The sequence below is a fragment of the Zosterops lateralis genome (assembly GCF_965231275.1).
Source record: "Zosterops lateralis genome assembly, chromosome: 26".
Classification (NCBI taxonomy): domain Eukaryota; kingdom Metazoa; phylum Chordata; class Aves; order Passeriformes; family Zosteropidae; genus Zosterops; species Zosterops lateralis.
This window is the reverse complement of record NC_139786.1, coordinates 4,119,375-4,145,648: the sequence shown is the minus strand read 5'-3', so window position 1 is coordinate 4,145,648 and position 26,274 is coordinate 4,119,375. Positions and strand designations below refer to the sequence as shown.

The window sequence follows — 26,274 nt, the reverse complement described above, 5'->3', positions numbered from 1 at the left end:
CACCCCCCCATGTCACCAGATGAACACCCCCCCATGTCACCAGGTGAGCCCCACCCATGCCACCAGGTGGGCACCCATGGGCACCATGTGAACACCCCCCATGCCACCACATGACCCCCACCCCATCACCACCCCTCAGACCCCCCAGAGCGCCACTCACACGGCCCATCCCTTATCAATTACCCTATCAAATATCCCTGCCTGGCGTCCTGGCGCCGGTTCCTCATCAGCGCCTTGTACTCGCCCACGCGCAGCCTCTTGCCCTCCACGATGCAGGTGCGCTTGGGCCGCGGCTTGTACTTGTAATCCGGGTACTTCTCCAGGTGCTGCCGGCTCAGCCGCGCCTGCTCCTCGTAGTACGGCTGCTTCTCCTGGTTGGACATGGATTTCCAGCGGGATCCTGCGTGGGGAAGGAGCGGAGCATCCTCACACCCCGCCCGAGTGAGGGAGTTGTGGCTGGGATAAGGCCAGACCCAGATTTGTTGGTGCTGTTGGTTGATTGATGAGTGAGTGCTGGTAATTAATGTTCCTTGTGGGAGTGGCACCTGGATTTGTAGCTGTGCTGGTGGGAGCCATGTGGAGCTGGTGGGTTCTGCCGGAATATCGGGAGCAGCTTCCCTGACTTTCCCTGGGCATTTCCAGGGATTCATCTCCTCATTCCCTGACCTTCCCCAGGCACCTCCCGGGACCCATCCTCTTATTCCTGACCCTCCCTCCTGGGATTCATCCCTTCATTCTATGACCTTCCCTCCTGGAATTCATCATCTCATTCCCTAACTTTCCCCAGGCATCTCCAGGGATTCATCCGCTTAGGTTTCCTGACCTGCCCCAGGTCAGGAAGGTCCTGAGGATTTATGCCCTCAAGTTCCCTGATCTTCCCCAGGTCAGGGAGATCCCTCCATGATGATTCAGAGGGGGCCCTGCCCCAAGATTTTATTCCCATCCCTCCAGGGGATGCAAAGGGGATCCCCTGCCCTGGGATTTTATTCCCTTCCCTCCAGGGGATGAAGAGGGGATCCTACCCCAGAATCTTGTTCCAAACTCTCCAGAGGGATGCAGAGGGGATCCTGCTCTGAGATTTCATTCCCATCCTTCCAAGGGGATACAGAGGGGATCCCCTGCCCCGGGATTCCATTCCCATCCCTCCAGGGCATGCAGAGGGGATCCCCTGCCCTGGGATTTTATTCCCTTCCCTCCAGGGGATGAAGAGGGGATCCCCTGCCCCGGGATTCCATTCCCTTCCCTCCAGGGGATGAAGAGGGGATCCTCTGCCCCAGGATCTCACCCAGGATCTTGCTGATGCTGGAGTTGTGCATGTCGGGGAAGGCCTGCAGGATCTTCCTGCGCTCGTCCTTGGCCCACACCATGAAGGCGTTCATGGGCCGCTTGATGTGGTTGTTGTTCCTGGACTCCGGGAAGTGCCGGGAGCCTGCGAGGGACACCCGGGATGAGGCAGGAGCTGGAGCAGACCTGGGGTGACCACCGTGCTCCCCTCCATCCTCACCATCCATCTCACAGCCCAGCAGAGCCTCGTCCAGCCGGTGCCCGGGGGTCTCCTCCATCCGCTCCTTCACCGGCGAGGAATCGATCCCGACGTGTTCCTGCAGGACAGCGAGGTCAGGAGCCACCCCCAGCCTGGGGACAGCCGTGGCTGGTGGCACTGGGGTGGCAGAGGGGACACTGAGCAGGCAGAGTGACACTCACCTTGCGGTAGGGGCTGCTCAGTGACCCCTCCATGGTGGCGCCGTGGCCGTGCAGCAGCTGCCGAGCATCGTGGATGGCTTTGGTGATGGCATCACCCTCTCCCAGGAATCCTGGTGGGACACGGGCACCCCTCAGTGACAGGGGTCACCCCTCAGTGACAGGGGTCACTCCACTGACCCCCCAGACCACCCACCACCACGGGCACCCATCAGTGCCAGTGGTCACCCCGCTGACCACTCAGCACTGACCCCACCCTGACCATCACATCTGTCCTCTGAGCAGTGGCACTGCCCAGGTGTCCCCAGGCCACCCCTGGGAGCAGCAGCAATGTCACTTGTCCCCAAAACAACCCCAAGGGGGCATTAGGAACCCACCCAGAGGGAGGCTGGAGGGGCTGGGCTGCAGCTCCCTGCTGGCCCCGTGGCTCGGTGTCAGGGACTGGCAGCTGCCCATCTTCAAACTGGGCGAACTGGAGGCACTGGGGAGCTCGGAGCCTTTGGGTTTGGCCGTCAGGTTCAGCGGCTGCGAGGTCTCCTGGGGAGGAGGGAGGGATGGGGGGTGAAGAGCCTGGCCCCAAAACCCCAGCCTGGGATTAAGAGGGGTTTTTTGGGGCTATACCAGGGTTTGAGGGGGATTTTGGGGGCTGTACCAGGATTTGGAGGGTTTTTTGGGGTTGTACTGAGGGTTGAAGGGGGCTTTGGGGGCTGGACAAGGGTTTAGAGGGGATTTTGGGACTGTATCAGGGTTTGAAGGGGGTTTTGGGGCTGTACCAGGATTTGGAGGGGTTTTTGGGACTGCACCACAGTTTGAAGGGGATTTGGGGGCTGTACCCAGTTTGGAGGGGTTTTTGGGGTTGTACTGAGGGTTGAAGGGGGTTTGGGGGCTGTACTAGGGTTTGGAGGGGGTTTTGGGACTGCATCAGCAGTTGAAGGGGGTTTTGGGGGCTGTACTAGGGTTTGGAGGGGGTTTTGGGACTGCATCAGCAGTTGAAGGGGGTTTTGGGGGCTGTACCAGGGTTTGGAGGGATTTTGGGGCAGTACCAGGATCTGGAGGGGGATTCTGGGCTGTACCAGGGGTTTTAGGGCTGTACCTGCATCTGTAGGTGTCCCGGGCCCGCGGGTCTCTTCAGCGTGGGAGGAGGGGGGCTGTGCAGGAGCTGCACCGGGTAATCCACTGAGGGGACAGAGGGACAGCGGTTGGGGACAACAGGGACACACCTGGTGGGGGGAACAAGGCCACCCTGCGGGGCTGTGGGGACCCCAAATCACCTGGTTTGCAGGGGATGGGCTGGATGGGCAGTGCCAGCTGGGACTCGGGGGACACCGGGAGGGGCTGGTGGCCGGGGGTGAAGGCGGGGATCATCACGTAGGGCATGTTCACCTGCTGGAGGGGACACAGGGGACACCAGAGCGGCGCTGAGCCGCAGTGCCACCCCCGGGAGGGGACAGCAGGACACGGGGGAGGCGTCCCCTGCCTTTACCTGGATCTGCTGCTGCAGGAGATTGATCTTGTGCTGCTGCTGGATGAGCTGCTGCTGCTGCTTGGCGATCTGGGGACAGGGACAGCTTGGTGACACCGAGGACTTGACCACCCACAAAATAAAAAAGGGGTGCGGGGGGTCCCCCCCAGGGCTGTGGGGAGGGAAGGAGGAGGGGCTGAGCTGTCCCTGAGGCACCTGGAGGGACACAAGGGCTGGGAGGGACCTGTCACCCCCAGGTGTGACAGCGATGTCACCCCTGCCCTTGGGAGAGGAAAAATCGGTGTTAAAGGAGGAAATGAGCACAGACAGGAGGGACCTGGGGTGGTTTGTTCCTATTGAGGAGCTCAATCCTCATCTCCATCCACCCTTGGCACTCCCAGCTCTGAGGGAGGGAAGGTTTTGGGGTGGGAACAGGAAACAGGACCCCAAAGCCACCCCCCTGCCCCTCCTGGTGCTGCGATCCCAAAGAGATCCCAAAAGGATGGACACTTTAAACCCAATAACCAACTGCTTGAAGTCCACAATGCAGACTTCATAAACCAATTACAGGGGTTATTGACCAATGGACCAGGGGTTGAAGGGAGTTTTTGGGGCCATACCACGGGTTGGAGGGATTTTGGGGGCTGTAGCAGGGTTTGGAGGGGTTTTGGGGCTGTACCAGGGGTTAAAGGGGTTTTTTGAGGCTGTACAAAACCCATGCAGAAGAATAACAAGGAAGAAGGAAGAAGAGGAGGAAGAAGAAGAAGAAGAAGGAGGAGGAGGAGGAGGAGAAGGAGGAGAAGAAGAAGGAGAAGAAGGAGATGATGATGAAGAAGAAGAAGAAGAAGAAGAAGAAAGAAGAAGAAGAAGAAGAAGAAGAAAGAAGAAGAAAGAAGAAGAAGAAAGAAGAAGAAGAAGAAGGAGAAGAAGAAGAAGAAGAAGAAGAAGAAGAAGAAGAAGAAGAAGAAGAAGGAGAAGGAGAAGAAGAAGAAGAAGAAGAAGAAGAAGAAGAAGAAGAAGAAGAAGAAAGAAGAAGAAGGAAGAAGAAAGAAGAAAGAAGAAAAAGAAAGATGAATAAAGAAGAAAACAAATCCTTAAATTCCAACTTTCCACAACCCCAGCCACGTTCCCACCTGCTCCTGCTGCTGCCGGGCCAGCTCCATCTGCTGCTGCTGTTTCTCGAAGAGCATGGTGGCCATGTTCTTCTGCTCCGAGTGCGCCGTCAGCAGCTGGTCCCGCAGCGTGGACAGCTGGTTGATCATCACCAGCAGCTGCAGCTCCTTCTCTGCCAGGCTCTCCTGGGTCCCTGAAAAGGAAAAAAAAAAACAACCCAAAAAATCGAGTTTTTTTCAGGGAAATAAACCCTGATGAGGGTCAAGGGGTTGGGAAAGGGGAGAGAGTCAACAGCATGAGGTGGGGTGGAGGTGGTTTTGTTTATTCTCATTTCTTTTCAATGGGGAGGTCAAAATCTCTGGGGTGGGCAGAGAAAATGTGAGGTGTCCTACGGCCACCAGTGCCACCACTGGGTAATCAGGGAGTGTCAAATTTGGGAGGAATGGAAAGATCCTCATACACTCTGTGCAGTCAGAGGCTGCAGAGATGGTTTTTAGTGTTCCCTGTTGAATCCAGGGTGGGGAGGAAGGGAGGGAATGGGGCTGGGAGAAGGGAGAGAGTCAGCAGCACAAGGTGGGATGGAGGTGGTTTTGTTTAAGGAGTGTAATTCCTATTTTCTTTTACTGAAGATGGAAGTTTTTGGGGTGGGCAGAGAAAATGTGAGGTGGAGAAATCCTAGAGCCACCAGTGTCACCACTGGGTGACCAGGGAATGTCAAATTTGAATGGAATGTGAAGATCCCCATATGCTGAAGCCCTTCCTGTGCAGTCAGAGGCCACAGAGATGGTTTTTAGTGTTCCCCATTGAACCCAGGGTGGGGAGGAAGGGAGGGAATGGGGTTGGGAAAGGGGAGAGAGTCAACAGCACGAGGTGGGATGGAGGTGGTTTTGTTTATTCTCATTTCCTTTGACTGGGGAGGTAAAAGTCTTTGGGGTGGGCAGAGAAATGTGAGGCAGAGAAAAGTCCTAGAGCCACCAGTGCCACCACTGGGTGACCAGGGAATGTCAAATTTGAATGGAATGTGAAGATCCCCATGTGCTGAAGCCCCTCCTGTGCAGTCAGAGGCTGCAGAGATGGTTTTTAGTGTTCCCCATTGAACCCAGGGAGGGGAGGAAGGGAGGGAATGGGGCTGGGATGGAAAGCGCCAGCCTGGAGGATGCAAACAGATCCCAAATCCTCATAGATTTCCTTCCCTCCCTCACAGCATTTTGGGGGCTCATCTCAAAGCAGCAAAGCCCTGAAATTCCCACATTTCACCTTTTCCTCCCAAGAAAATCAATTAAAGAAGGGACAAACCCTTGTGAACTGTGGACATTCCCCATCTCCCCTCCTGCTTTGGGGGGAGACACCATGTTTCCAGCTGTGGCTCAGGAGGGAGGTGGATCTCACCTTTCACTTCCTTGGATTCAGCCGTGCCCCGGCCCAGCAGCCGCTCCTTCCAGTCACTGGACAGCAGCTTCTCGATGGTTGGCATCACTGGGGACGGGGACAGGGAGGGGACAGGGATGGGGACAGGGATGGGGACAGGGATGGGGAGGACAGGGACAGGGAGGGGACAGGGATGGGGACAGGGATGGGGACAGGGATGGGGACAGGGATGGGGACAGGGACAGGGATGGGGACAGGGACAGGGAGGGGACAGGGATGGGGACAGGGAGGGGACAGGGATGGGGACAGGGACAGGGAGGGGGACAGGGATGGGGACAGGGAGGAGAGGACAACCACGTGAGCACATCCCACATCTCGTCCCATCCCACAGGTCTGGGAAAATCCTGAAGGGAAGGGAGAGGGATCCCCAAAAGGCCCTTTTGGGAACATTTCCCACCTTCCTTCAGGTTCCTGTTGAAGTCCAGCTTCTCCTGGCCGCTCGGGGCCGGCTCAAAGGCGGAGCGCCGGGGCTCGGGGGTGTCCCTGGGGGGAGAGCGGGATTCCTGCGGGACACACAGTGTCACTGTCACCCCCGGGGACACCCCCGGGATGGGACAGCCCCATCTGGTGGGGTGCTGGGAGCTGGAGCTCTGCCAGGCATGTTCTCCTGAATCCCATCCTGCTGGAATTTTCTCCTCTGAGCTCCTTTCCCCTCTGAAGGCAGAGCAGGGAGAGGGAAAACCCCAGGACAATGGGAAAGGGAGGCTGGAGGGATGGGGAGCACCTGGAAGGGGCTGGGGGGGGGTCCCACACCAAAGCTGAAGCCCTCAAACCCCAGGGGTGACCCCAGAACCATCAAACCCCAGAGCAGCCAAAAAAACCCTGGGAGAGCCTCAGATTTCAGTCTGATCCCTTGGGATGAGGACAAACCAGGCAGGGGAGCAGCCAGCGCCTCTTCCACGGGATGGGAAGGTTTGGAGCAGGGGTGGGGACAGCCCCACCTTTGTCACACCCACCTGTGGCAGGGCCTGGGGGTCAGTGCCATCCCGGGGAGGTGGCCCTGGGGGGTCTTGGGGCCGGGGCTCGGCGCTGGGGGCAGCCCCTGGGGGGGTCTCAGGGCTCTCCTTCTTCTCCTCGGTCTTGACGGCGCAGTTCACCATGGCCCCTGCTCCATCCAGCTCCGGGGGTGGAGAGACCGGGCTCCTCACGGACATCCTGGGGACAGCAGGGACGTCACCATGGGGCACCCCCCGGCCTGGCCCCACCCTGGGGTGCCCCAGGGAGCAAGGACAATGTCCCTGAGGTTGGCCAAGCTGAGCTCTGGTTCCCGCTTTTCCAGGTTTTTGGGGCTCGGTCCTCAGGGAGGTCTTGGAGTGGAGGGATAAATTCCTAAAGGCAGCGCAAAGATTGGGGCTGAGGGGTGGCTTGAGGGGCACATCCAGCAAGGCCAGGCTCAGGGTGACAGTCCCCAGGTCCCCTCGGTGCTCCGGGAGCTGTGCCTGGAAAGCCACTGGAGGTTTTCTGCTCTGATGGGAAGTGGAAATCCTGGATCTGCCCAACAGCAGCTGGGACAGCACCAGAACAGAATCCTCGGCACAGGATGGACCTGGGACTGGGACTGGCCACCAGAATGGCTCCTCTGGGAGTCCCTGGCATGGGATGGAGCTGGGACAGGGACTGGCCACCAGAACGGCTCCTTCAGGGGTTCCTGGGACTTGGACTGGCCACCAGAACGACTCCTTCAGGAGTGCCTGGCATGGGATGGAGCTGGGACTGGGACTGGCCACCAGAACAGCTCCTCTGGGAGTCCCTGGCACAGGATGGAGCTGGGACTGGCCACCAGAAGGGTCACCAGGAGTCCCCAGCACGGCCCCAGCCAAGGCCTGTCCCTGGGATTGGCTCTCCCTGGTCCCACCAAAACCCCTGAAGGTGCCAACGCCCTTCCCAGCACGGCCAGACCGGCATTGCAGGAACGATGAGGAGATTTATAGGGATTGGGCTCTGACACCTCAAGGGCACCCCCCAGCACTGACATTTCATGGGGTTTCACCCGTGTTCCACCCAAAAATAGGGTTTTTTTGAAAACCTCATTTTCATCCCATGTTCCACCCCAAAAAAATGGGGATTTTTGAAAATTCGGTTTTCATTCCATGTTCTACCCCCCAAAAAAGGAGTTTCTTGAAAATCCCATTTTCATTCCATGTTCCACCCCAAAAAAACCGGGATTTTTGAAAATCCCATTTTCATTCCATGTTCCACCCCAAAAGAAATGGGATTTTTTGAAAAGCTTGGTTTCACTCCATGTTCCACCCCAAAAAATGGGGATTTTTGAAAACCCCATTTTCATTCCATGTTCCACCCCAAAAAATGGGGATTTTTGAAAACCCCGTTTTCATTCCGTGTTCCACCCCAAAACTCGTTCCATTCCAGGGATCCAAGCTCTCAGTGCCCACCGGGATTCGCCTTCTCACGGCCACCAACCCTCACACCACACAGCGAGAACGGGAACAAGCATTGTCCTCTCCTTTTCAGGCCGGAATAATGGGAAAAAAGAGGCTGTTAAGGAAGGGATTTACCCCTGACACTGCCAGGAATTGGGATCTGGGTTGTGAGACACCCCTCTCACCTCCAGACCCCCCTGAGGATCCCCTAAAACTGAATTTGGGGTGCGAGGCGGGGTGGGGAGGGCTGAGCCCAGTTTGGGGGCAGCAATTACATAACAAACAAAGCCCCGGCTCAAGCTGCGAATTAATCAAACGGCTGAAAATAAAACCTTCCTCTCAGGAACTTCAAACAAAAGAAATGAAAACAACAAGGCCGGCTGGGTAATGAAAAGCCAGGGCTGTGAATAGGGGACAAAAGGAAGTGGAACAATGGGGTGTTGGACAAAAGCAATAAAGTAAAGGGAAGTGTGACAGCTCCACAATAGGGCACTGTGCTCGCCAGCCTTTCTGATCTTAGCGGGCCTTTTTTTTATTTTTTTATAATCTCGGTTCCCTGGCCCTCCGCAGAACAAACCCCGCCGGGTTTCCTCCCGGCCCCGCATCGCCCGGGGGCTGCGCATCCTGCGGCGCCCCTTCCTGCCCCGGCTCACCTTGGCCCCCAAAATCCACCGCCGGAAAGGACCGGACACGGCGGGGAGGCTGTGCCAGCTCCAGCAAGGATTGGCCTTGTGGGGATGTGTTACAGGTGGGGAAACTGAGGCAGGAATGTGCGGCACTTCAGCGCCTCAGGTGTGCGTGAAATTACCTTTTTTTGGGTTTTTTTCCAGGCAGAAATCCAAGTTTTTGTAGGTTATTCCCTTTTTTTCCAGCTTTTTTTGGTGGTTTTTTTTTTCCCCACGCAAAAATCTAAGTTTTTGTAGGTTTGGGATGCTGCAACAGCAGCACTGAGCGATGCCTTGGGTTGGAGACAGGCACGAAATCCCATCCAGAGAGGCACAAAACCCCACAAAATCCCATCCAGAGAGGCACAAACTCCCACAAAATCCCATCCCACCCCTCCCGCAGGTCCCGTTCCCATCGAGCTTCACCTCCCGGTGCCGCTGGAAGTTTTTAATGGGGCCGGTGCTTTAATAGGGCCGTGTTTGAAAGAGCCTCATTGGGGGTTCATCCACCCCACCCAGAAAACCCAAAAAATAAATGGAGAAAAAGGGACAAAGGTGCTGTTATTTCATCCCAGGCGGGTCTCAGGTGTGGGATCTGGGCCTGCCTGGGGTGATCCCTCAAAGGGATCTTCTTGGGTTTTCATGTTCCCCGTTTAATGCAGGGAGGGGAGGAAGGGAGGGAATGGGGTTGGGATGGAAAGCGCCAGCCTGGAGGGTGCAAACAGATCCCAAATCCTCATGGGATGTTTCCTTCCCTCGCAGCGCTTTGGGGGCTCATCCCATAAGCAGCAAAGCCCTGAAATTCCCATATTTCACCTTTTCCTCCCAATCCCAGCCCGGTAACTCCAAGATTTTCGGGACGGTGGCGGTTTTTGTTTCCCGGGTTGTAGCGGTGAACGGCACGTCCTGCAATTCTCCCGGTGGCCGTGCCACCCTTCCTGCCCGCCAGCCAGGCCTGATCCTATCACACCCACTCTGCGGAGCAGAACAGCTCCAGGGGCTGGGAAAAGGGGGTCAGGAGCCAAAAAACCCCCACCCTGCCCCGCCCCGGTTTGGGGATCTCAGAGATGCCAAAATCCTGGTGCTGCAGGAGCTTGAGATCTAAGTGATGCCAAAATCCCAGCGCTGCAGGAGTTTGGGATCCAAGAAATATCAAGATCCTGGCACTGCAGGGATTTAGGATCCAAGAGATGCCAAGATCCTGGCACAGCAGGAGTTTGGGATCCAGGAAATGCCAAAATCCCGGTGCTGCAGGAGCTTGGGAATCCAAGATGTGCCAAAATCTCAGCACTGCCAGAGTTTGGGATCCAGGAGATGTTGAGATCCTGGCACTGCAGGAGTTTGGGATCCAAGAGATGCCAAAATCCCGGTGCTGCAGGAGTCTGGGGATCCAGGAGATGTGGAGATCTCGCAGAGCTTTGGAATCTTAGATATCTCAGGATCCCAGCACTGCAGAAGTTTGGGAATTGAGGATGTGCCAATATCCCGGCACTGCAGGAGCTCGGGGATCCAAAAAATGTCAAATGCAGGAGCTCGAGGATCCAAGAAATGTCAAGATCCCAGCACTACAGGAGTTTGGGATCCAGGAGATGTCGAGATCCTGCAGAACTTGGGATCCAAGAAATGTCAAGATCCCAGCACTGCAGGAGCCCGGAGATCCAGGAGATGCTGAGATCCCGGCACAGCAGGAATTGGGAATCCAGGATGTGCCAATATCCCGGCACTGCAGGAACTTGGGGATCCAAAAGATGTCAAATGCAGGAGCTTGGGGATACAAGAAATGTCAAGATCCCAGCACTGCAGGAACTTGGGGATCCAGGAGATGCTGAGATCCTGGCACAGCAGGAATTTGGAATCCAGGATGTGCCAATATCCCGGCACTGCAGGAGCTTGGGGATCCAAAAAATGTCAGGATCCTGACACTGCAGGAATTTGAAGATCCAAGAAATGTCAAGATCCCAGCACTGCAGGAGCCTGGAGATCCAGGAGATGTTGAGATCCCAGCACTGCAGGAGTTTGGGGTTCAAGAGACACCAACATCCTGGTACTGCAGTTGGGGAATTCAGGGCGAGATGAGATTCCAGCACTGCAGGAGTTGGGGAATTCAGGGCGAGATGAGATTCCAGAACTGCAGGAGTTTGGGAATTCAGGGCGAGATGAGATTCCAGAACTGCAGGAGTTTGGGGATGTAAGAGGTGTGGAGACCAAGAGATCCTGGCACTGCAGGATCTTGGGGATCCAGGAGCCACCAAGTTCCCTCACCCCGTGTCACATCACTGTCCCCTCAGGGCTCATCCTGCCTCTCAGTTTGGGGACAATGCCACCCCAGGGACGGCAGAGAGACCCTTGGGACCTGGCCTGCCCAGGTTTGGGGATGACCCTTCCCTCTCCTGCCCATCGGGTTGTCCCAGCTCTTGGAATTTTTGCTCTCCTCCCTCCCAAAACTGTCCATCCACAACTCTTCCCTTCCGGAGCCCAACGTGGTGCCCAATCATCCCAAAAATAACCCTCATCCCCCCACCACATCCACAACCAGAGAGAAAAAATCCGCGGAGGAAACACCAGAGGAGCAAACTCCGGCACGAGCAGCAACCCCGACACCCCCGGGAGGAAAAAATAAAGACACACAGAGGGAGATTTTTCCTCTTGCAGGCAGGACCTGAGGAATCCCGGCGCAGACAATAGCCCATCTCCTGCCAGACGAGCGGGGCCGCTTTCCTGCCAGACTTGGAATGTCCTTTCGGGGCCGTTTCCGACCCCGGGTGTCTTCCAAGAGAAAAGAATGGATGTTTGCTGCGGGCAGGGATGGCCCGGGGGTGGCCCGTGGCCCTGCCCGGGGGGAGTTCACGGGGCTGCCGGCCCTTCCCTGGGGAGCTGGAGCAGCCCGGGATGGAGGAGGGATGAGGATGGAAGAGGGATGGGGATGGAGGAGGAATCATCCTTCCCTGGGAATGGCAGGTGGGATGGGCCGGCCGTCCATAGGGGTGAGGAAATGCAAGACCGCAGGGTTGGCTGGGTCTGGAAAATTAAGTTTTTTAACCCAAAAAGGCAACGAGAAACGGTTGGTAGGCTCAGAAATTCCATGTGAGAGACATAGGGTTTGCTGGTCCTGAAAAGTCTTTTTTTTAACCCCAGAAGGCAACAGGATGAAGGTTTTTAGACTCAGAAGTGTCACCAGCACCACATGAGAGCCACAGCTCCGTGTCCCCTGCCAGGGCCGTGTCCCCAAGGTGATGGCTCTGGAAAATTATTTCTTAACCCCAAAAAGGCAACGGGATGAGAGTTTTTAGACTCAGAAGTTCCACCAGCATCACCACACGAGAGCCGCAGGGTTTGCTGGTTCTGAAAAATTAGGGTTTTGTCCCGAAAGGCAACAGGATGAAGGTTTTTAGATTCAGAGATTCCACCACCAGCAGCACAGAGAGCCACAGGGTTTGCTGGTCCTGAAAAATTAGGTTTTTATCCCTGAAAAGTGACGGGATGAGGGTTTTTAGACTCAGAAGTGCCACCAGCAGCACGTGAGAGCCACAACTCCATGTGTCCCCTGCCAGGGCCATGCCCCCAGGGCGATGGCTCTGAGAAATTATTTTTTTATCCCCAAAAGGAAACAGGATGAGCGTTTTCAGCCCCAGAAATGCCACCAGCATCACCACACGAGAGCCACGGGCTTTGCTGCTTCTGAAAAATTAGGTTTTTAACCCCAAAAGGCGATGGGATGAGGGTTTTTAGACCCAGAAATTCCAGCAGCAGCAGCACGTGAGAGCCACAGGGTTTGCTGGTCCTGAAAAGTCTTTTTTTGCAACCCCAGAAGGCAACAGGATGAAGGTTTTTAGACTCAGAAATGCCACCAGCACCAGGTGAGAGCCACAGCTCCGTGTCCCCTGCCAGGGCCGTGTCCCCAAGGTGATGGCTCTGAGAAATTATTTCTTAACCCCAAAAAGGCAACGGGATGAGGGTTTTTAGACTCAGAAGTTCCACCAGCACCACCACACGAGAGCTGCAGGGTTTGCCGGTTCTGAAAAATTAGGGTTTTATCTCCGAAAGGCAACAGGATGAAGGTTTTTAGATTCAGAAATTCCACCACCAGCAGCACATGAGAGCTGAAAAATCATTTTTTTAACCCCAAAAAAGCAATGGGATGAGGGTTTTTTAGACCCAGAAATTCCACCACCGGCAGCACATGAGAGCCAGAGAGTTTGCTGGTCCTGAAAAATCATTTTTTAATCCCAAAAGGCGATGGGATGAGGGTTTTTAGACTCAGAAATGCCACCAGCATCATGTGAGAGCCACAGGGTTTGCTGGTCCTGAAAATTTAGTTTTTAACCTCAAAAAGGCAACGGGATGAGCGTTTTCGGCCCCAGAAATGCCACCAGCACCAATTGAGAACCACAGGGTTTGCTGGGTCTGGAAAATTAGGTTTTTAACCCCAAAAGGTGACGGGATGATGGTTTTTAGACTCAGAAGTGCCACCAGCAGCACGTGAGAGCCACAGCTCCGTGTCCCCTGCCAGGGTTGTATCTCCAAGGTGATGGCTCTGAAAAATTATTTTTTTATCCCCAAAAGGAAACGGGATGAGCGTTTTCAGCCCCAGAAATGCCACCAGCATCATCACACGAGAGCCACGGGCTTTGCTGGTTGTGAAAAATTAGGTTTTTAACACCAAAAGGCGACGGGATGAGGGTTTTTAGACTCAGAAATACCACCAGCATCATGTGAGAGCCATAGGGTTTGCTGGTCCTGAAAATTTAGTTTTTAACCTCAAAAAGGCAACGGGATGAGCGTTTTCAGCCCCAGAAATGGCACCAGCACCAGCTGAGAACCACAGGGTTTGCTGGGTCTGGAAAATCAGTTTTTAACCCCAAAAGGTGACGGGATGAGGGTTTTTAGGCTCAGAAGTGCCACCAGCAGCACGTGAGAGCCACAACTCCACGTGTCCCCTGCAGGGCCGTGTCCCCTCCCCGCAGCCCCACAGAGCAGCAGCGGAAATGCTCCAAATCCGGGCTCAGCCCCATCCTCAGCCACCTCTGCGGTCTCGACACCTCACCTGCCTCAGCAGCACAAAAACCCAAAACTCCCCCGCTCAGGCACCGGAAAAGCTGAAAAAGCTGCGCTGAGGTGGAAGGTTTTTTTGGTGGGCACAGAGGATTTGGGGAGAGGGGGATGCTCTGAGGGGCAGGAGGAGGCAGGATGGGAATTTCCTGGTGGAACCTGATGGAAAAATCCCCATCCCAAAGGCACCCCCAGACCCCAAATTCTCCTGTCCATCCTGGGGAGACTTTGGGGCTGAGCAGGAGCTGGGATTTCCTGCTGCCCACCCAAACCAGCCGGGCATTTGTCCATCCTCCAGCCGCCCTCCGGGCCCTGAAGGCCATTTCTCCTTCCCTAAAAGACAAACAGCCTCTGGAAACATCTGGAAACGTCCCCAGGGGGTCAGGGCACGGTGGTGACAGCGCCAACGTCACAGAAACTCCCAGGAACGACCCAGGGGTCACCCCTCTGCTTGTGCCACCCCCCAATTCCACCAGGTCCCCTCTGCAGGGGTGTGGGACCCTGTCCTGGTGTCCCCTCCTCAGGCCTGGGGTTGTCTCAGCACAGCCACGTTATGGGGTTTTTTTTAGGGAGAGCATTGATTTTCCATTTTTAAGATGGAAAGGAGCAATCCAGGGCGCCCGTGGAAGGTTGGATCCTAAAGAAATTACAGTTTTTACCAATTCTATCCCAAAAAAGCCCCAGCCTGCCCCTTCCAAAGGTGTCCAAAGGCCATATCCAGGGTTATCAAAGAGGTGCACATCTCCCAGGTGAATTCCAGCAGAGTTCTGGGGGGAAACCCAATCAATCCCACTCTCCAAAACTTGAGGAAAGAGGGGAAAATAGCAGGGATTCATCCCTAAATTCTCTCCAATGCAAGGCAGGGAGGAAAAGAGGAATTCCCAGGCTGGGCCAAGGGGAAGTGGAGGATCAGGGATGCTCCATGAGCTCCATCAGGAATGTTCTCCATCCCCTGTAAATCCCGGGAGACTCAGGAAATGGGATGAGGGCTCAACTGCAGATCAGCCTCTGCCCTCGGTGGCTCCTCTCCTGCTTTTCCCGTGGGATTTATCCCTCTTGGCCAAACCCAGCCCAGCCCCTCGGGCTTGACCTCCCTGTGCCCAGCAGGATCCCGGTGGGGTGGTCCAGGTGGGTGGGAATGGGAAAACAAAGCCCCCAACAAAGCCTGATAAGGGTGAGTCAACCCCCCACATCCCCTGTGGGCACAGGGATCAGGATCCATGCCCCAAACATCCCCTGTGGGCACAGGGATCAGGATCCATGCCCCAAACATCCCCTGTGGGCACAGGGATCAGGATCCATGCCCCAAACATTCCCTGTGGGCACAGGGATCCCAAACATCCCCTGTGGGCACAGGGATCATTATCCATGCCCCAAACATCCCCTGTGGGCACAGGGATCCCAAACATCCCCTGTGGGCACAGGGATCAGGATCCATGCCCCAAACATTCCCTGTGGGCACAGGGATCAGGATCCATGCCCCAAACATCCCCTGTGGGCACAGGGATCAGGATCCATGCCCCAAACATCCCCTGTGGGCACAGGGATCAGGATCCATGCCCCAAACATCCCCTGTGGGCACAGGGATCCCAAACATCCCCTGTGGGCACAGGGATCAGGATCCGTGCCCCACACATCCTCTGTGGGCACTGGGATCCCCCCTTGGATCCATCCCGGAGCTCTGGGGCACATCCCAGTGTCCCTTCAGATGGAGAATTTCCATCTTTCTCTCCTTTCCCTGTACTCCAAGGGGTTTTTATCCCTTAGGATCCCCAAAACATCTGGGACCTTCCTTTCCAACCCCAAATCCAGCCGCCTCCCGCCAGCCTGTGTGACAAAACCCGGCCAGGAGAGTCTAAAATTATCCAAATTATCCAAATAAAACCCAATCCCTGGGAGCAGCCAGATCCTTTCCTGGCTGTCCCCTGGCCCGGGGCCACCCCATTCACATTTTTCCTTTTGCCACTGGGAGGGTTTGAGAGAGGAGGGGATGGGAGGGGAAAAAAAAAAAAAACGCCTGAACCTCAGGTGGAACTTCCTGGCCCTGGGATTTATGAGCCAGGAATGATCTCATCAGGGAAGAGGAGGAAACTCCGCTGGAATTATTTCCAACCCTGCTAAAATTCCCTCCCCCCTGTCCCGGGAACAATCCCAGGACAAAGGCACGGGATGGTCATTCCCTGTTTCCTGACCTCCAGACCAGACAGGAGGTTTGGGTTGGTTCCTCCACTCCAGGAGATAAATCCATGAGGAGAAAGCTCAGGGTTTGTGTCCAGGGATCTTGATGGGAATGGAAGGGTCTTTGGGGAAAGGGGGATGCTCAGGAGAGGGAAATCAAGGGCAGGGGATGGTGGGGAGAAGTCTGAAAGCACAAAACCCCCAGAAAATCACAGGCCTAAACCTCTAGGAAAAAGCCTTTCCTAGGCTTTAAACCTTTTTTTAAACCTTTCAACCTTCCTAGGTTTAAACCTTTATTTTTCCCCTTTTCCTCTGCCCTTCCCACCCTCCCTGCATTAAAACCCTAAAAAACCCCAAACCATTCCTTCTTGAATGGAGAGAATCCTGGCACTCCAAAAAACGGGGATTTACCCTTTTTCCTCTTTTGTTTTCCTTCATCAGGAATAAGTTTTGGATGCAAAAACCTCCCTGGACTGTGGATGCTGAGCTTTTATCCCAAACCCCAGCGGGGTTGGATCAGCCCCATGACCCACAGAGGGCAGCTCCAGATCCTTGGGATCCAGCAGAAACCCCCTGGAGCAGCTCCCAAACCTCTGATTTATTGTCAAGGAATGCCCTCAAACGTGGAAAAATAATGGAATTATTGGAAGGTGTAAAATTCCATTTAAGGTCAAGAGTTGGGGGGTTACGGAGATGGGTTTTGACGTGGGATGGACACCCCAAACTCATGGAAAAATAAGGAATTATTGGAAGATTTAAAATCCCATAAAAGCTCAAGGATGGGGATGTTGCTGACTGGGATGAAGTCCCCAAAAGCCTGGAAAAATAAGGAATTATCAGAGCATGAAAAATGCCATGAAAACCCAGGGATGGGGGGTCATGGATCCAAACCAGCCCCAAATTCTGCACATCCTCAACTCCACCCATGGATTTCCCATGGAAAAACGGTTTGGGAAGAGCTTTCCTTCCTCTGGGAGGTGCAGGGCAGGTGGATGAGCCCCATTTTGGGGTTTTTTAACAACGGGGCCAGGACGTTCCCTCACTCCCCAGTCGAACCCGATCCGCCCCAAGCCGACAATGGCAGAATTGACCCCCCATCCCTGGGTTTTCATGGCATTTTATTTTTCCAGGCTTTGGGGAGGTTCATCCCAGTCAACGAACACTCATCCTTGAGCTTTTATGGGATTTTAAATCTTCCAATAATTCCTTATTTTTCCAGGAATTTGGGACATCCATCCCACATCAAAACCCACCTCCGTAACCTCCCCGACTCTTGACCTTAAATCGAATTTTACACCTTCCAATAATTCCCTTCTTTTTTTCCCCTTTGGGGCGAGGGCAGGGCAGCACAGAAAAAGGGTTTGGGGAAAGCTTCCCTCCCTCTGGGAGGTGCAGGGCAAAATAAGGAATTATCAGAGCGAGTAAAACGCCATGAAAACTCAAGGATGGGGCGTCATAGACCCAAACCAGCCCCAAATTCTGCACATCCCCAAATCCACCCATGGATTTCCCATGGAAAAAGGGTTTGGGGAGAGCTTCCCTCCCTCTGGGAGGTGCAGGGCAAAATAGGGAATTATCAGAGCGTGTAAAACGCCGTGAAAACTCAAGGATGGGGGGTCATGGATCCAAACCAGCCCCAAATTCTGCACATCCTCAACTTCACCCATGGATTTCCCATGGAAAAAGGGTTTGGGAAGAGTTTTCCTCCTGCTGGGAGGTGCAGGGCAGGTGGGTGAACACCATTTTGGGGTTTTTTAACAACGGGGCCAGTTGTTAAAAACTCCCCAATCGAACCAAATTCGCCCCAAGCCGTCAATGACGAAACTTTAACCCCCATCCCTGGGTTTTCATGGCATTTTATTTTTCCAGGCTTTGGGGGGGTTCATCCCCCCTCATCCTTGAGCTTTTATGGGATTTTAAATCTTCCAATAATTCCTTATTTTTCCAGGAATTTGGGACGTCCATCCCACATCAAAACCCATCTCCATAACCTCCCCAACTCTTGACCTTAAATGGAATTTTACACCTTCCAATAATTCCCTTCTTTTTTTCCCCTTTGGGGCGAGGGCAGGGCAGCACAGAAAAAGGGTTTGGGGAAAGCTTCCCTCCCTCTGGGAGGTGCAGGGCAAAATAGGGAATTATCAGAGCGTGTAAAACGCCATGAAAACTCAAGGATGGGGGGTCATGGACCAAACCAGCCCCAAATTCTGCACATCCCCAACTCCACCCATGGATTTCCCATGGAAAAAGGGTTTGGGAAGAGTTTTCCTCCTGCTGGGAGGTGCAGGGCAGGTGGGTGAGCCCCATTTTGGGGTTTTTTAACAACGGGGCCAGGACATCCCTTCACTCCCCAATCGAACCAAATCCACCCCAAGCCGCCAATGGCGGAAATTAAATTGAAAAAGCGACAAAACCCAAAGAAAAGAAGAAAAATAAAAGAAATAAAGAAAAAAACCGGGACGAGGACGGGGACAACTCACCCAGAGGCTGGCACGACGAGCCTGGCACAGCTCTGGCCCTGTGCTCGCCCCCAAAACGCCGGTGGGGTTTATCGGGGTGGCCGATCTGGTGGCGTTTTTGTGTCACTTCTGTCACTCAGCGTTTCCAGGCACAGCCTGGGGCAGGGGAGGGAGCGGGGGGACAGCTCGGCTGAGGTGCTGAGCGAAAACAAGGTTTTAAACCAGGCTTTAAACCTGACTTTTAGTCAGACTTTAAATCAGACTTTAAACTTGAATTTAAACTAGATTTTCCTATCGCCTGAGGGAGGGAGGGAGGGAGGGAAGAAGAGCCAAGGCATCTGACCCTTTTCCTGGCCCTGTTGGAAAAAAAATCCCCAAAAGGGGCTTATCCACCTGCCCTGCACCTCCCAGCAGGAGGAAAACTCTTCCCAAACCCTTTTTCTATGGGAAATCCATGGGTGGTGTTGGGGATGTGCAGAATTTGGGGCTGGTTTGGGTCCATAACCCCCCATCCCTGGGTTTTCATGGCATTTTACATGCTCTGATAATTCCTTATTTTTCCAGGCTTTGGAGGAGTTCATCCCAGTCAACAACATCCCCATCCTTGAGCTTTTATGGGATTTTAAATCTCCCAATAATTCCTTATTTTTCCATGAGTTTGGGGTGTCCATCCCACGTCAAAACCCATCTCCGTAACCCTCAACTCTTGACCTTAAATGGAATTTTACACCTTCCCAATAATTCCATTAATTTTCCAGGTTTTGGGGGTCCATTCCATGTCAACAACCCCTCATCCCTGAGCTTTTATGGGATTTTACTCCTTCCACTCATCCCTTCTTTTTCCAGGTTTTTGAGGTTCCTGTCAACAACAACCCCCCCCCCCCATCCTTGACCTTTTAAGGCATTTTCCACCTTCCCTTAATCCCTTAATCCCTTCTTCCTCCAGGTTTTCCCATTTGGGGGCACCAATCCCGCCTGGTGTTTTCTGGGTGCACCCAAGGGTGCTCAGAGCCAGCCCTGGGGCCTTGTCACCCACAGCCCCCAAATCGCACCCCAAAATCTCCTGGGGCCGCGTTTCCGCCCCGCAGCCGCAGCCGGCAGCGCCCCGGAAACCTTCGGGTTCCTTGAGCTGCAACAAACAGGTCCAGATTGTCACATGGAGGGACAAAAAGGGACAAAAAGGGACATGGAGGGGACGTGGGGACAATTCCCAAATTTGGGGAGCTCCAGGTGTTGGGGTTGTTTCACGTCCCACAGCAATGGGATTTTTTTTTTTTCCTTGGCGTTTTGGGAGCTGCCCCAGGAGCCATCAGCACCTTGGTGAACTTCACTCAGAGGGAAAAGGTGACACTGGCTGCTCTTCACCTGCCCCAAAATCATCTCCTGCCCCAAAAACCCTCCCCAAAGGCAGCCCTGACTCCATTCCTACCATTCTCCACCTCGCAGGAGTCAAGGATGGATGAGCTTGGATGAAAATCCCTGAACTAAACAGTTTTGGCCCCATTTTCCATTCTGGGGATGTTTGCCCTGGTTTGGGGGGTGGATTTGGGTTCCTGAGCTCATCATCCCCCACCTTGGGTGACACAGAGCATCCGCTGGCGGTGGCGCTTCCGGGGGCCTCACGTGTAGGAGAAACTGCAGGACTCATTTGTGTCACTGTTTTGTCCCTTTTTTGGTCATTATTTCCGCTCAGGGAGACGCCCCCAGGTTCTGGGCTTTGGGGTTTGGGGTTTGGGACACCCCATTTTCCATCCCACTGCAGGATCTAAAGAAATTTGGGAGCAGTGACCTCCAAATCACCACAATCCCGATGAGAAGGGTTTGGGCCTCACTCCTCCTCTCCCTGCTGGATTTGGAGGAATTAAAACCCAACAAATCCAGCTCCTGGATGGGTTTCTCACTTTTAGGGGCGCAGAGGGATTTGGGAATGAGGTTTTTGGGGTGGTTTTCACTGCGTAACAAAACCCAGCACGCACCAGAAGCCGCCAGCCCCTCCCAGTTTGGGATCAAACGGGGGCTCCTGCAGCTCATGGTGCTGGTGGCACCTGTGTCACCTCCCCTGCCCCATCCCCATGTCCCCTGGGCTCCCTGAGCAGCGGGAATTGCCAGTTCCAGCCTCCAGCCTAGTCCCAAGGAACTGGGATGTGCTGCTCATCCCTGGCTCTGGGGGGTGGATTTTGGGGCTGTGCTCGCAGCCCGAGGGGTCCTGAGCTCCTCTGCCCGTTCCCTGGGATGTGCCAGCCCCCAGGATGAACCTTTTTTAGGAAAACACACAAATCCCACATCCAGAAGTGTCTTTTTCCCAGCCCAGTTCCCAGGACGGAGCCACAAACCAGAGGAAACGCAGCAGGAAGGACCCGGCACGAGATCCCAGAGAACCCAAACTGCTTCACACCCCAGCAACGGGATTTATTTTTTCTTGGCGTTTTGGGAACTGCCTCAGGAGCCATCAGCACCTCTGTGAACCTCACTCGGAGGGAAAAGGTGCCACTGGCTGCTCCTCAAAATCATCTCCTTCCCCAAAATCCCTAAAAGAGCCCCTAAGAAAGGGCAAACCCTGCTCTGTCGTGCCCTGCCTGCAGCTGGGCTCTCCAGGGGACCTTCCCTGCTCCTAAACCCGCACGGAACGGGGCGGGGAAGGGCTGGAGCTGCGGCCACAGGGGTCCGGGCCACCCCCAGCCCAGCAGCGGGCACGGCCCCGCCAGCCCTGCCCCGGGGACCCGCTTTCCTCCGCCGGGACAGCAGAACAATAGGGCCGAGCCCTCCATTGTTCCAGACAAAAGATAAGGCCGGGCTCTGGCATTCCAGCCCGCCCGCCCTGCTCGGGATCTGCCAGTGCCTGGTCTGCCGCTCCCAGCTCTGCTATTCCTGCTCTGCCAGTCCTGCTCTGCCATTCCCGGCTCTGCCAGTCCTGCTCTGCCATTCCCGGCTCTGCCATTCCCAGCTCTGCCATTCCTGCTCTGCCATTCCCGGCTCTGCCATTCCTGCTCTGCCATTCCCGGCTCTGCCATTCCCAGCTCTGCCAGTCCTGCTCTGCCATTCCCGGCTCTGCCAGTCCAGCTCTGCCAGTCCTGCTCTGCCATTCCCAGCTCTGCCATTCCTGCTCTGCCAGTCCAGCTCTGCCAGTCCTGCTCTGCCATTCCCAGCTCTGCCATTCCTGCTCTGCCAGTCCTGCTCTGCCATTCCCAGCTCTGCCATTCCCAGCTCTGCCATTCCTGCTCTGCCAGTCCAGCTCTGCCAGTCCTGCTCTGCCATTCCCAGCTCTGCCATTCCCAGCTCTGCCAGTCCTGCTCTGCCATTCCCAGCTCTGCCATTCCCAGCTCTGCCATTCCCAGCTCTGCCAGTCCTGCTCTGCCATTCCCAGCTCTGCGATTCCCAGCTCTGCCAGTCCTGCTCTGCCATTCCTGCTCTGCCATTCCCAGTTCTGCCAGTCCTGCTCTGCCATTCCCGGCTCTGCTAGTCCTGCTCTGCCATTCCTGCTCTGCCATTCCCAGTTCTGCCAGTCCTGCTCTGCCATTCCTGCTCTGCCAGTCCTGCTCTGCCATTCCCAGTTCTGCCATTCCCAGTTTCTGCCATTCCCAGTTCTGCCATTCCCAGTTTCTGCCATTCCCGGCTCTACCATTCTCAGTTCTGCCATTCCCCATTTTTTGCCATTCCCCATTTTTTGCCATTCCCATCTCTGCCGTTCCCAGGCTCTGCCATTCCTGTCCTCCCATTCCCAGCTCTGCCATTCCCCACTTCTGCCATTCCTCATTTTTGCCATTCCCCATTTTTTTGCCATTCCCCACTTTTTGCCATTCTCATCTCTGCCGTTCCCAGGCTCTGCCACTCCTGTCCTCCCATTCCCAGCTCTGCCATTCCCCATTTTTGCCATTCCCAGCTCTACGGTTCCCTGGCTCTGCCATTCCCATCTCTGCCATTCCCTGGTTCTGCCATTCCCCATTTTTTGCCATTCCCACCACCTCTCCCATTCTCGGCCCTTTCATTCCCACCTCTGCCATTCCCTGGTTCTGCCATTCCCGGCTCTGCCATTCCCAGCTCTTTCTGTCCCTCCGTGGTCCCCAATCCCTGCTGCAGCCACCTCCCTGTCCCCAGGGTGGGGACACCACGGGTGACAGTGCCACCCTGTCCTGTCCCCTCCCCAGCCCTGTGGGGACACGGCGGGGACACGGAGCTCTGGTGCCAGCCCAGGACTGGCCAACAATGAAAACATTTCAATTTTGGGATGGCAGGGTTGGGACAGCAGCAACGCTGCAACCATGGATTTCTCCTTTCCAAAGTCTGAATTCCTCCCTTCTAAATTCTGGATTTCCTCCCTTCCAAATTCTGGATTTTCTCCCTTCCAAATTCTGTAATTCTCTGTTTCAAATCCCAAGTTTCTCCTTTCTAAATTCAGGATTTCTCCCTTTCAGGTTCTCAATTCCTCTCTTCCAGCTTCTGAATCTCTCCCTTCCAAATTCCACATCTCTCCCTTCTAAATTCTGAATTTCTCCCTTCCAAATTCCTGATTCATCCCTTCCAGCTTCTGAATTTCTCCCTTTCCAAAATCCCTAATTCCAAACTTGGAATGGAGAATTTAATTCTAGAGGAGCAAAATTTCAGATATTTCAGACCTGGGAATGGAGTATTTAATTCTGGAGGGGCAAAATTTCCAATATTTCAGCCCCAGCCCTCCTGGTTTGGATCCTTTGGCTGAAACATTTGATATTTTGCCCCTCCACAATTTAATTCTCCATTCCCAGGTCTGAAATATTTGAATATTGAATATTTTGTCCCTCTAGAGATAAATTTTCCGTTACCAGGTTTGAAATATTCGAAACTTTGCCCCTCCACCATTTAATGCTTCATTCCCAGGTCTAAAATATTTGAATTTTTCCCCCTCTAGAATTAAATTCTCCTTTACCAGATCTGAAACATTTGAAATTTTGCCCCTCCAAAATTTAATGCTCCAATACCAGCTCCAAAAAAAATTGAATTTTGCCTCTCCTCAATTTAATTCTTTATTCTCAGATCTGAACCATTTGAAATTTTGCACCCTCCACTATTTAATTCTCTATTACCAGATCTGAAATATCTATAATTTTGCCTCTCTAGAATGAAACGCTCCATTCCCAAGTCTGAAATATTCCAAATTTTGCCCCTCCACAATTTAATGCTCTGTTCTCAAGTCTAAAATATTTGAATTTTTTTCCCCCTCTAGAATTTAATGCTCCATTCCCAGGTCTGAAATATCTGAAATTTTCCCCCTCTAGAATTAAATTCTCCTTTACCAGGTCTGAACTATTTAAAATTCTGCCCCTCCACTGTGGTGGTAACTCTCCAATGTGTGGTAACACATTCTCTGTTACCAGATCTGAAATATCTGAATTTTTTCCCTCTCTAGAATGAAACTCTCCATTCCCAAATCTGAAATCTCGGTATTTTTGCCTGTGTGTGACACGCCCCGCGGTGCCCGGGTGGGAGCAGACCCCAGCCCTGCACGGACCCCGCGAGCTCAGGCCGGGGTAAGGACAGGGCGATATTTCCCAGCAGAGCTGTCAGGATCTGCTCTGATTTATCCCCTTTCTGCGTGTTCCCCACCGGGTTAAACCGGCCCGGGGATCTGCCGATGATGCGTCGCACAAAAACTTCCCTGCAGAGCCCAGAGAGACACACGAAGAGATGGAAAATGCTGCGAAAATCCCGGGAAAGAGCGGGGAGAGCGCGGCAGGGCTGGCCCGGCTCGGCTCGGTTCGGTTTGGGGGTGGTCGCAATGCTGTTGGGGACCCCCAGGGCTGAGCAGCTCTTGGGGCTCGGCGGGAGGGAAGAGCTCCAGCAGTGCCGAGCCCGGGGGTCTGTGGGGTACAGAGGGGGGTACCCGGCTCCTGCTGAGCCCCAAAATCCTGCTGAGCCCCCCCAGGTCCTGCTGAGCCCCCCAAATCCTCCATACTCATCCCGGAGCCCCCCAAATCCTCCGGCTACAGAGGGGTGTACCCAGCTCCTGCTGAGCCCCAAAACCCTCTTGAACCCCCCCAGATCCTGCTGAGCCCCCCAAATCCTCCATACCCATCCCAGAGCCCCCCAAATCCTCCGGCCTCAGTGTGGGTGTACCCGGCTCCAGCTGAGCCCCAAAATCCTGCTGAGCCCTCCCAGATCCTGCTGAGCCCTCCCAGGTCCTGCTGAGCCCCCAAAATCCTCCAGCTGCAGGGTGGGTGTACCTGGCTCCTGCTGAGCCCCAAAACCCTCCTGAGTGCCCCCAGATCCTTCTGAGCCCCAAAATCCTGCAGAGCCCCCCGGATCCTGCTGAGCCACAAAAACCCTCCTGAGCATCCCCAGATCCTGCTGAGCCCCCCAGGTCTTCCTGAGCCCCAGAGCTTCTTCATGCTCATTCCTGAACCTCGTGGCTGCTCCAGCCTCAGTGTGGATGTACCCAGATCCCGCTGAGACCCCCGATCCTGCTGAGACCCCTAAATCCTCCGTACTCATCCCTGAGCCCCCCAGATACTGCAAAATCATCCCTGAGCCCTCCAGAGCTTCTTCATACTCATCCTGAGCCCCCTCCCCCAAACTCCTCCATCCTCATCCCTGAGCCCTCTAGCTCCTCCTGAACCCCCCAAATTCCTCCATCCACATCCCTGCACCCCCCAGCTCCTCCTCTGAGCCTCCCAAACTCCTCCATCCACATCCCTGACCCCTCCAAACTCTTTCTGAGTCCCCCAAACTCCTTCTCAGCCCCCCAAACTCCTCCATCCTCACCCCTGAGCCCCCCCAAACTCCTCCTGAGCCCCCCCCAAACTCCTCCTGAGCCCCCCCAAACTCCTTCTGAGCCCCCGAACTCCTCCATCCTCATCCCTGAGCCCCCCCAGATCCCACAACTCCCCCTCAGCCCCTCTGGGAGCCCCCCAGCCCCTCTCAGCCCCCCCAAAATCACCAGCCCGGACCCCCCACTCTCTCCCCAGGGAACAGGGGGTGCTGCCCGTGGCACTCTCGGCTTCAGCCCATCCCAAAGGTCTTTCCCAGCCTTCCCCAAGGCCGGGAATTTTTTGTGTGCGGTGGGAATTGCTCAGGCCCGGCCGGCCCAGCCCGCAGCGATGCTCCCCCGGAGCAGAGAACAAAAGAGGGCAGCGGCTCCTCGGCGGCACCGCGGGCTCGGGGCAGCGGCTGTCCCGCCACCAGGGCATTGTTTTGGCTCCAAAAAATAAAAAAACCAACAGGATTTTGAAGGAAAGCGAACAGCGGGTGTTCCCCCAGCACGGCCGGGAACTCGCGGGGTGGGACAGGAGGAGCGGGGCGGCCCCGGGGAGGGTTAAAGGTGGTCCCTGGGTGGTCAAAGGGGTTGGTTTTTTTTTGGGATTTCTGCAAGCCCCACGTGCAGGCACAAAGGGCGGCTGGCACCAAGAGGCCGGGAATGTTCACAGTGGGATAAAGCTGGAGCCGGCAGGAACGGGAATGTGGCTCCGGACAAAGCCAGGGGCTCAAAGAGGCCACAGCCCCGAGGGGACAGCATTCCTGACCCCCACCCCAAACCCCCCGGGGCAGCTCTCAGGGACCCCCAGAAGTGATGCCAACAGCTGTGGCCGCACCAAAGGCCCTGGAAGTTTGTTTGGGTTTGTTGGTGGTGGGTTGGGATCCAGGAGATGAAGGCACAGAGGGTCAGGACAGCAGCGACTTCCCAGAGTAGCCCAGAGATTCCCCCCTCACATCCCAGAGATTCCCTTCACCTGCATCCCAGAGATTCCCCCCTCACATCCCAGAGATTCCCTTCACCTGCATCCCAGAGATTCCCCCCTCACATCCCAGAGATTCCCCCCTCACATCCCAGAGATTCCCTCTGCACATCCCAGAGATTCCCCCCTCAC

The 26,274-nt window shown here is 54.9% G+C and overlaps 1 protein-coding gene and 1 long non-coding RNA gene across 2 annotated transcripts in view; both read right to left on the bottom strand.

Annotated features, from left to right (window-relative positions):
- LOC310919239 overlaps nt 1-26,274 on the bottom strand; it is a 190,737-nt gene that overhangs the window by 151,845 nt on the left and 12,618 nt on the right. The window lies entirely within an intron of this gene.
- Nucleotides 1-26,274, bottom strand: part of SOX13 (SRY-box transcription factor 13) — a 156,009-nt gene that overhangs the window by 125,048 nt on the left and 4,687 nt on the right. The window contains exons 2-13 of the mRNA XM_083878556.1: nt 6,661-6,859; nt 6,102-6,207; nt 5,666-5,752; nt 4,297-4,469; nt 3,185-3,253; nt 2,973-3,087; nt 2,795-2,877; nt 2,079-2,238; nt 1,705-1,814; nt 1,505-1,601; nt 1,286-1,429; nt 184-400 (exon numbers count right to left, since the gene is read on the bottom strand). Coding sequence (XP_083734682.1) covers nt 184-400; nt 1,286-1,429; nt 1,505-1,601; nt 1,705-1,814; nt 2,079-2,238; nt 2,795-2,877; nt 2,973-3,087; nt 3,185-3,253; nt 4,297-4,469; nt 5,666-5,752; nt 6,102-6,207; nt 6,661-6,858 — 1,559 coding nt within the window. The 5' untranslated portion in view covers nt 6,859. The remainder of the gene's footprint in view (nt 1-183; nt 401-1,285; nt 1,430-1,504; nt 1,602-1,704; nt 1,815-2,078; nt 2,239-2,794; nt 2,878-2,972; nt 3,088-3,184; nt 3,254-4,296; nt 4,470-5,665; nt 5,753-6,101; nt 6,208-6,660; nt 6,860-26,274) is intronic.